General features: G+C 60.4%; 2 protein-coding genes across 3 annotated transcripts in view; both read left to right on the top strand.

Moving 5' to 3' along the window:
• The first annotated feature begins 2668 nt into the window (after positions 1-2668).
• IL11 (interleukin 11) lies at positions 2669-9172 on the top strand. 2 transcript variants are annotated; one of them, XM_032171203.3, is made up of 5 exons: positions 2669-3142; positions 4681-4853; positions 5055-5141; positions 5262-5423; positions 7369-9172. In XM_032171203.3, exons 1-5 carry the CDS (start codon positions 2863-2865, stop codon positions 7537-7539), a joined length of 873 nt encoding a protein of 290 aa, XP_032027094.1. In that variant the 5' UTR covers positions 2669-2862; the 3' UTR covers positions 7540-9172. The 2 variants fall into 2 exon arrangements, with proteins under 2 accessions (XP_032027094.1, XP_058281408.1); XM_058425425.1 differs by lacking the exon at positions 2669-3142 and adding an exon at positions 3896-3980 and having other exon boundaries at positions 7369-7715.
• Positions 9014-9981, top strand: part of GARIN5B (golgi associated RAB2 interactor family member 5B) — a 10183-nt gene continuing 9215 nt past the window's right edge. The window contains 1 exon segment of the mRNA XM_058425791.1: positions 9014-9050. Within this exon segment, the coding sequence (XP_058281774.1) occupies positions 9014-9050 (37 nt within the window).

Below are 9981 nucleotides of genomic sequence, written 5' to 3'. Positions count from 1 at the left end.
CTGGACTCCTGGGTCTGAGGGAGGAGGGGCTGGGAGTCTGGACTCCTGGGTCTGAGGGAGGAGGGGCTGGGGGCCTAGACTCCTGGGTCTGAGGGAGGAGGGCCGGGGGGCCTGGATTCCTGGGTCTGAGGGAGGAGGGGCTGGGGCCTGGACTCTTGGGTCTGAGGGAGGAGGGGGAGGGGGCCTGGACTCCTGGGTCTGAGGGAGGAGGAGTTGGGGACCTGGATTCCTGGGTCTGAAGGGGGAGGGGTTGGGGGCCTGGACTCCCGGGTCTGAGGGAGGAGGGGCAGGGGGATTGGGTTCTGGTCCCTGTAGGTGGACGGGGCTGGGATTACCACAACCCTTTTCTTGCTCCCCAGCTGGCCCCAGGCCAGTCCCCCATACCCTCGGGCTAGTCCATCCCCCAAGCTGGTGGCCTGAGTCACCTTGGCTGGCCCCGCCGGTCTGGGGGGGGCTACGTCAGCTCTCCCCTCACTGACGCAGCCTTGGGCCCCCCACACTGACTCAGCCGGAAGCAGGCCCCCTGAGGGGCGGAGACCCAGTGGTCAGAGGCCTGGGTCCCAGCAGGAGCCAGTGCTGGGGAGGGCCCCTGGGGGGCCCTGAAAGGGGTGGCTGTGACAGACCAGAGAGAGGGAGAGAGAGCTCTTACCTGAGGCGATGAGGTCATGTCCCACTGTGGGGGGGCTGTGACCTCACCTCCTTGGGGACCTGAGCAGTTGCCCTTTCAGTGGTGCTGGATTGGGAAGGGGAAGCCTCCAACCAGCCCGGCACAGTCTCGGAGACTGGCACGAGGGGGTCTGCATGGAGCCTCAGAGCCCCCACCACCTCCGTGCTCTCAGTCCCATCCCGTCCTTCCCTGCCATCTAGGTCTGGGGGCTCTCGGGGACATGGCTTGGTATCTCTGCCCCTCGCTTGCTCTGTCGTGAATCCCGGGCCTCGTCTGCCCCCATGCCTGGGGCTGGCCCGCTGTGTGCCTGGGTAGGCATAGCTGCCTCCACCCTGGCCTGCGGGTCCCCTCACCCCTGCACTCCTCTCCTGCCTCCACCTCTGTGCAGCGACATCCAGGGCTCTGGCCCCTGGCCCCAGTTCTGGTCACTGTCTCAGTGTCCCCACCGTCCCGTCTTCACCCCATCTTGCTCCTTTCTCTCCCTCATCCTCCCGGTCTCTCTCGAAGGCAACATCTTTTTCTCTGTGTTCCGATGTGTTAATAAAAATTAACGAGAGGAGTAAGAATGGTTAGCACTGACTTTGTGCTTCACGTGAATGAGCTCGCTTTATCCTCATCGTGGAGTTTAGGCGGATGAGGGTGCATCATTAACCCCCCTTCACAGATGAGGAAACTGAGGCACAGAGTGGGAGAGTCACACATGGAGGTCTTGCATCTATGGAGTGTCTCAGTGCCTCTTTCTCTTGGTCCTCAGTCTCTGTCTCTCTTCCTCCTTCCTGTCTCCACCTGCCTCTTTGAGAAAGGCTTTTCAAAAGGCCGGGCGTGGTGGTTCACACCTGTATTCCCAGCACTTTGGGAGGCTGAGGCGGGAGGATGACCTGAGCTCAGGAGTTTGAGACCAGCCTGGGCAACATGGCAAAACCCTATCTCTACTAAAAATACAAAAAATAGCCAGGCGTGGTGGGCGCCTGTAATCCCAGCTACTCAGGAGGCTGAGGCATGAGAATCACTTGAACCTGGGAGGCGGAGGTTACAGTGAGCGGAGATCACACCCCTGCACCCCAGCCTGGGCGACACAGCGAGACTCTGTCTCAAAAAAACCAAAAATGAGGCCAGGCACGGTAGCTCACACCTGTCATCCCAGCACTGTGGGAGGCCAAGGCAGGCGGATCACGAAGTCAGGAGTTCGAGAACAGCCTGGCCAACATGATGAGACCCCCGTCTCTACTAAAAATACAAAATTAGCCGGGTGTGGTGGTGCACACCTGTAATCCCAGCTACTCAGGAGGCTGAGGCAGGGGAATCGCTTGAACCCCGGAGGCAGAGGTTGCAGTGAGCCAAGATTGTGCTATTGATCGCGCCATTGCACTCCAGCCTGGATGACAGAGTGAGACTCAGTACCAAAAACCAAACAAACAAAAAACAAACAAAAAATGAGAAAGGCTTTTACTCTCTGCCTCCATTGCTGAGTCCCCAACATCTCAGCGTCTCTGTCTTTCTGATATCTCTGTCTCCCCATTTCTGTCCCTGGGGCCTCTTCGTCCCTGTCACTCTGCCCCGTGTCTCTGTTTGCCTGGTGCCTTTCTTCAGCTGCTGCATCCTCTGTCTCAGAGCCTTGGTGTCCCTGTTCCTTTCCCCTCGGGGTCTCCCTGGGTCTCCCCAAGTCCCTCCTACTGTCTTCCTCCCGCTCTCTGATCTCTGACTCCCAGAACCTCTCCCTCCGTCTCCAGGGCTGCCCCTCTGATCCTCTCTGCTTCTCTGGTGTGTCTCTCTGGCTGCCTCCATCTCTGTGGATCTCCGTCTCCCTGTCTCTGTCTCAGTCTCTCCTTCACTCTGTGTGTGTGTGTGTGTGTCTCTCTCTCTCCTTCCCTTCCACTCCCTCTTCCTCCTGCCTCCACCTCTCCAGGCCCCTGTCCTGTCCCTCCGTCCGGCCTTTCTCTGCCTTTCCGTCCTCCTGCCTCCCCATCTCTCTCTGCTAGTCCTGGTCCAGCCAGACCCCCACCCACAGTCGGGCTCCAGCGCTTCAGCCTGAGTGTCTGCTCCGGCCCGTGGAGGTGGAGGGAGGGGACGCCAATGACCTCACCAGCCCCTCTCCGACCACCCCCCCTTTCCCTTTTCAACTTTTCCAACTTTTCCTTCCGTGCCCTCCTCCGAGCGCGGCGGCGTGAGCCCTGCAAGGCAGCCGCTCCGTCTGAATGGAAAAGGCAGGCAGGGAGGGTGAGTCAGGATGTGTCAGGCCGCCCTCCCCTGCCGCCTGCCCCCCGCCCGCCCGCCCCAGCCCCCTATATAACCCCCCAGGCGTCCACACTCCCTCACTGCCGCGGCCCTGCTGCTCACGGGTACATGCCTCCCCTCCCCAGGCCGCGGCCCAGCTGACCCTCGGGGCTCCCCCGGCAGCGGACAGGGAAGGGTTAAAGGCCCCCGGCTCCCTGCCCCCTGCCCTGGGGAACCCCTGGCCCTGTGGGGACATGAACTGTAAGTTGGTTCATGGGGAGGGTGGAGGGGACAGGGAGGCAGGGAGGAGAGGGACCCACGGCAGGGGTGGGAGCAGACCCCGCCGAGTCGCACAGAGAGGGACCCGGAGAGAGGCAGCCGGGGAGTCAGAGCCGGGGAGGAGAGCAGCTTCGGAGACAGGAGGCGGCGGAGGAGATGGGCAGAGAGAGACACAGACAGGCGCGGATGGAGGCAGCCAATCAGAGGCGCCGCAGGAGGGACGGGCCAGACAGGGCCCCGAGAGGGAGCGAGACGCGGAGACCGAGCAGGGGCAGGGACGGAGGGACTGGTGCCGGGAGGGAGGTGACCCCCATCGGCCCAGGCCCCAGGGAGCCCGCGGGGACCGGGAGACTCCCTGGGATCCCGGCAGAGAGGCTCCGGAGAGAAACTGAGGCAGGGTCCGCGGAGACCGGAGCAAGCCAGGGAGTAGCGACCCCAGCCAGGGGGAGGAGAGAGACTGGGCGCGGGCGGAAAGCGGGGAGAGCCGGGCAGATGCGGCCGACGGACGCGCGGACAGACCGACGGCTGGCGGGGCCAGGGGGCGGGCTGGGGGTGTGCGAGGCGCGGGCGGCCGGGGAGCGCTGATTGGCTGGCGGGTGGCCGGGTGGGCGGGGCAGCCGGGGTGGGCTGCGGGGAGCGAGCCCCGGACCCCCGCGCCCCGCGCGCCCCCCGCGCCCCCCGCCGCCAGGTCTCCCGCTCCCGCGGCCCGGCGGGGCCCGTGGCTCTGCCCCTCTCCGCCCAGGTGCGCTGCGGCCCGGCCTTCTGCCGCCCACCCGGAGGGGCTCCTGGGAGGACGTCTGAGGGGTCTCCCACGGGAGAGGTCCGTGTCTCCGGGGCTCCGTCCTGGCTTCTGGCTCCTTCCCCTGCTCCCAGCCAGCTCGGGCTCCCGCGGCCCTGGGAGGGGGCAGGTTCTGGCCTGTGCCTCCCCCACCATGCCCCGCCCCGGGGCCCAGATTCCGGCGTCCGGGGGCGGACGGGAGACGCCCGGCCCGTCTACCCGCCCCGGGCCGCGTCTACTCCGACGGGCGGGGCAGCCAGAGCCAGGGAGGGAGAGGGAAGCCCGCCTGGCCCTGCGACCTGCCCGCGGGCGTTCCACCCTGGGACTTAAGACCTCCAGCTCCATCCTCCCTAAGGCCGGGAGTCCAGGCCCCAGACCCAGGAGTCCAGACCCCAGTCCCTCCTCCCTCAGACCCAGGAGTCCAGGCCCCAGTCCCTCCTCCCTCAGACCCAGGAGTCCAGGCCCCAGTCCCTCCTCCCTCAGACCCAGGAGTCCAGGCCCCAGTCCCTCCTCCCTCCAGACCAGGAGTCCAGGCCCCAGTCCCTCCTCCCTCAGACCCAGGAGTCCAGGCCCCAGTCCCTCCTCCCTCAGACCCAGGAGTCCAGGCCCCAGTCCCTCCTCCCTCAGACCCAGGAGTCCAGGCCCCAGTTCCTCCTCCCTCAGACCCGGGAGTCCAGGCCCCAGTCCCTCCTCTCTCAGACCCAGAGTCCAGCCTGAGCTCCCTGCCTTATCCTGCCCCCAGGTGTTTGCCGCCTGGTCCTGGTCGTGCTGAGCCTGTGGCCAGATACAGCTGTCGCCCCTGGCCCACCACCTGGCCCCCCTCGAGTTTCCCCAGACCCTCGGGCCGAGCTGGACAGCACCGTGCTCCTGACCCGCTCTCTCCTGGCGGACACGCGGCAGCTGGCTGCACAGCTGGTAGGAGAGACTGGGCTGCGGCCAGCACAGGAGTGAGAGGCAGAGAGGAACTGAGAGAAGTCTGCGGGCAGGCCACTTGGAGGGGTTCTGGGCTCTCAGGTGGCAGAGTGAGGGAGGGGAAGAGTTGGGGGCCTGGCGTGGGGGATGGAGGTTGCCCCGAGGCTGGGCAGGGGCCACCTCACAGCCTTTTTTCCCTGCCAGAGGGACAAATTCCCAGCTGACGGGGACCACAACTTGGATTCCCTGCCCACCCTGGCCATGAGTGCGGGGGCACTGGGAGCTCTACAGGTAAGGGCAAGTGAGTGGGCTGGGGACAAGGTGGGAGGCAGGCAGTGAAGGGGGCGGGGAGGATGAGGGGCACAGCAGGCACTGGCTGGGTGTTCTCTGATGTCCTGGCTCTGTCCCCAGCTCCCGGGTGTGCTGACAAGGCTGCGAGCGGACCTACTGTCCTACCTGCGGCACGTGCAGTGGCTGCGCCGGGCAGGTGGCTCTTCCCTGAAAACCCTGGAGCCCGAGCTGGGCACCCTGCAGGCCCGGCTGGACCGGCTGCTGCGCCGGCTGCAGCTCCTGGTATGTCCTGGCCCCAAGACCTGACGCCCCAGACCCCCACCCCTGGCCCCAAGATCCTGAGTCCTTGAAGCCTGAGACCCCAGACCTAAGTGCAACAGCCCCACTCTGAGACCCTGACACCCTAACAGCCCCGCTCTGAGACCCTGACCCTGCAGCCCCAAGTTCCTGCGGCTCTGAGACCCTGAGGCCCTAGACCCCCAAATCCTGCCCAGAAACTTCAAATTCTCACCCCAAGACCCTGAGACTCCATCATCCATGACCTCAAAGTCCCCAAATCCCAGCCCCTAAGACCCAAGACCCCACCCTGAAGCCCAAATCCTTGGGAATTCAAATCCTCACCTCAAGACTTGGAGACCCTGGCCCCATGACATTGAAAACCATGGACCTGTCCAGGCGTGGTGGCTCACGCCTGTAATCCCAGCACTTTGGGAGGCCGAGGCAAGTGGATCACCTTAGGTCGGGAGTTCAAGACCAGTCAGACCAACATGGCGAAGCCCCGTCTCTACTAAAAATACAAAATTAGCCAGGTGTGGTGGTGCATGCCTGTAATCCCAGCTACTCGGGAGGCTGAGGCAGGAGAATCTCTTGAACCTGAGAGGCGGAGGTTGCAGTGAGCCGAGATCGCGCCATTACACTCCAGCCTGGGCAACAAGAGCAAAATTCCCTCTCTCAAAAAAAAAAAAAAAAGAAGGAAAAGAAAACCACGGACCCCCGGACCCTGAGATCCTGACACCTTAAAGATCCCAGGCCCTAAGATATAAGACCCTGACCCAAAGCCAGCCTTGGGATCCCTGGCTGTACAAACCCAAGACCTCCAGGACCTAGACCCCGAGCCCTGAGGCCCTCTGTCTCACTCCCAACATCGAAAACCCTGACACCTCAGATCCTGAGCCTGCGCCTGTACGACCCCAAGACCCTCACTTCCAAAGCCAGTCCCAAAGCCCTGAGACCAGAAGACTTCAAAGCCTGGTTCCTGGGCCTAACTCCAAAGACCCTGGATCTCAAATTCCAACTTCTAGCTCTGAGACTCCAGCCCTCACCCATGAGTTCCTGAACTTGAACCCAGAGACCCCACCTCTAAGACTTCAGCCCTGAGATCCAGGGCCTGACCCTAGACTCGAGCCCACAGACCCCAGATACTGTCTCTAAAACCCCAGCTCTGGTGGGGCGCAGTGGCTCACTCCTGTAATCCTAGGGCATGGGAGGCCAAGGCAGAAGGACCTCTTGAGGCCATGAGTTTGAGACAGCCTGGGCAACATAGCAAGACTCTGTCTCTTAATTATTATTATTATTTTTTGGAGACAGAGTCTCGCGCTCTGTCGCCCAGGCTGGAGTGCAATGGTGCCATTTCGGCTCCCTGGAACCTCCACCTCCCGGGCTCAAGCGATTCTCCTGCCTCAGTCTCCTGAGTAGCTGGGACTGCAGGTGCACACTGCCATGCCCGGATAATTTTTTTGTATTTTAGTAGAGATGGGGTTTCACTGTGTTGTTGCCCAGGCTGGTCACAAACTCCTGAGCTCAGGCCATCCGCCCGCCTCGGCCTCCCAAAGTGCTAGGATTACAGGCGTGAGCCACTGCGCCCGGCCTCTTAATCTTTTTTAACAACAACAACAACAACAAAAACCCAGCTCTGAGATGCTAGCCCTGGCAACTCTAACAGCCCCAGGCCCGATCCCTCACCTAGAACCAAGATGCCAGCCCCAGCCCTGACTCCACAGACTTCACCCCCAACCCCCACACTTAGCTCTAGAAGCCCATCCTGACCCCAGCCTCAATTTTCTGAACCCCACACCCTGAAGAGCTCCCGGCCTAAACACTTCACCCCACACACCACAGTCCCCCAGTGAATATGCAGCCCCGATTCAGCCGCAGCTGCACATCACCCCTGCCCTGCACCCCCGCTGCACCCTCTACCTGTGGCTGACCTTCTCTCCTCTCCCCACAGATGTCCCGCCTGGCCCTGCCCCAGCCACCCCCAGATCCGCCGGCGCCCCCGCTGGCGCCCCCCTCCTCAGCCTGGGGGGGCATCAGGGCCGCCCACGCCATCCTGGGGGGGCTGCACCTGACACTTGACTGGGCCGTGCGGGGACTGCTGCTGCTGAAGACTCGGCTGTGACCCGGGGCCCAAAGCCACCACCGTCCTTCCAAAGCCAGATCTTATTTATTTATTTATTTCGGTACTGGGGGCGAAACAGCCAGGTGATCCCCCCGCCATTATCTCCCCCTAGTTAGAGACAGTCCTTCCGTGAGGCCTGGGGGGCATCTGTGCCTTATTTATACTTATTTATTTCAGGAGCGGGGGTGGGAGGGAGGTGGACTCCTGGGTCCCCGAGGAGGAGGGGACTGGGGTCCCGGATTCTTGGGTCTCCAAGAAGTCTGTCCACAGACTTCTGCCCTGGCTCCTCCCCCTCTAGGCCTGGGCAGGAATATATATTATTTATTTAAGCAATTACTTTTCATATTGGGGTGGGGAGGGAGGGGAAAGGGAAGCCTGGGTTTTTGTACAAAAATGTGAGAAACCTTTGTGAGACAGAGAACAGGGAATTAAACGTGTCATACGTATCCACTTGAGGGCGATTTGTCTGAGAGCTGGGGCTGGATGCTCGGGTAACTGGGGCAGGGCAGGTGGAGGGGAGACCTCCATTCGGGTGGAGGTCCTGAGTGGGCGGGCGGGGCAGCGACTGGGAGATGGGTCGGTCACCCAGACAGCTCTGTGGAGGCAGGGTCTGAGCCTTGCCTGGGGCCCCGCACTGCATAGGGCTGTTTGTTTGTTTTTTGAGATGGAGTCTCGCTCCGTTGCCTAGGCTGGAGTGCAGTGCAGCAATCTAAGCTCACTGCAACCTCCACCTCCCGGGTTCAAGCAATTCTCCTGCCTCAGCCTCCCGATTAGCTGGGATCACAGGTGTGCACCACCACGCCCAGCTAATTATTTATTTCTTTTGTATTTTTAGTAGAGACAGGGTTTCACCATGTTGACCAGGCCGGTTTCGAACTCCTGACCTCAGGTGATCCTCCTGCCTCGGCCTCCCAAAGTGCTGGGATTACAGGTGTGAACCACCACACCTGACCCATAGGTCTTCAATAAATATTTAATGGAAGGTTCCAGAGGTCACCCTGTGATTAACGGTACCCGTGTGGGACAAAGCTGCAAGGTCAAGATGGTTCATTATGGCTGTATTCACCACAGCAAACTGGAAACAATCTAGCTATCCAACAGTGAGGGTTAAGCAACATGGCGCATCTGTGGATGGAATGCCACGCAGCCGCCCAGAGCAGGGACTATCATTCAGGGAGGCTAAGGAGAGAGGCTTGCTTTGGATATAGAAAGACATCCTGACATTGGCCAGGCATGGTGGCTCACGCCTGTAATCCTAGCACTTTGGGAGGACGAAGCGAGTGGATCACTGAAGTCCAAGAGTTCAAGACCAGCCTGGGAGACGTGGCAAAACCCTGTCTCAAAAAAGAAAGAACGATGTCCTGACATGAAACAGCAGGCTACAAAACCACTGCATGCTGTGATCCCAATTTTGTGTTTTTCTTTCTATATATGGATTAAAAAAAAAAAGAATCCCAAAGGGAAACACGCCAAAATGTTGACAATGACTGTCTCCAGGTCAAAGGAGAGAGGTGGGATTGTGGGTAACTTTTAATGTTTATGATTGTCTGTATTTTACAGAATTTCTGCCATGACTGTGTATTTTGCATGACACATTTTAAAAATAATAAACACTATTTTTAGAATAACAGAATATCAGCCTCCTCCCCTCCAAAAATAAGCCCTCAGGAGGGGACAAAGTTGACCGCGGATTGAGCCTGTCAGGGCTGTGCACTAAGTGTGGGCTTTTTACTGACACAATTCTCCTGGGCTCTTGAATATACAGGTGAGGGAACTGAGTCTCAGACAGGGAGTGGGGCCACTGTTGCACAAAGTCACACAGCTAGGGAGAGGTGGAAGTGGGATTCGGCGCCATGTCTGGCTCTTTCCCAAAGCTCTCTTTGCGAGTCTGTGTTGAGGAATCCTTGCCACAGGCGCACACATGAGATATGGAAAAACAGGTTCAGTAAGGATTTGGGTCTTACCTGGGACCTAGAGAAGGGTCAATGGCAGAGTAGGGATGATAATTCAAATGCTTTAGTTACTTTTCCCTTTACAATAACCCAGACAGACTTCCAGGGGCCCCGTGTTGTCACTAGTTTGAGTTTGGGGTTGGGGGTGCCCATCCTGGGCCCGGAGTTTCGATTCACCCATCTTAGCCCTCAAGACTCCAGGCTGGCCGGGCGCTGTGGCTCACGCCTGTAATCCCAGCACTTTGGGAGGCTGAGGCGGGTGGATCACTTGAGGTCGGGAGTTCAAGGCCAGCCTGACCAACATGGAGAAACCCTGTCTCTACTAAAAACACAATCCAGCTACTCGGAAGGCTGAGGCAGGAGAATCGCTCAAACCCAGGAGGCGGGGGTTGCCGTGAGCCGAGATCACGCCACAAACAGCCCTGTGCGGTGCGGGGCCCCAGGCGAGGCTCAGACCCTGCCTCCGCAGAGCTGTGTGGGTGATCGTGCC

Source organism: Hylobates moloch, unplaced genomic scaffold (genome assembly GCF_009828535.3).
Source record: "Hylobates moloch isolate HMO894 unplaced genomic scaffold, HMol_V3 SCAFFOLD_12, whole genome shotgun sequence".
Taxonomy (NCBI): Eukaryota; Metazoa; Chordata; class Mammalia; order Primates; family Hylobatidae; genus Hylobates; species Hylobates moloch.
The sequence above is the reverse complement of the archived record's forward strand: the minus strand, read 5'-3'. Positions and strand labels throughout refer to the sequence as shown.

Excerpts from the sequence above, each read along its gene's own strand:
- IL11 (XM_032171203.3), top strand. The coding sequence starts at position 2,863 with ATGGAAAAGGCAGGCAGGGAGGGTGAGTCAGGATGTGTCAGGCCGCCC. Across the intron at positions 5,142-5,261 it reads GGGCACTGGGAGCTCTACAG|CTCCCGGGTGTGCTGACAAG; the intron begins GTAAGGGCAAGT and ends CTCTGTCCCCAG. Across the intron at positions 5,424-7,368 it reads TGCGCCGGCTGCAGCTCCTG|ATGTCCCGCCTGGCCCTGCC; the intron begins GTATGTCCTGGC and ends CTCTCCCCACAG.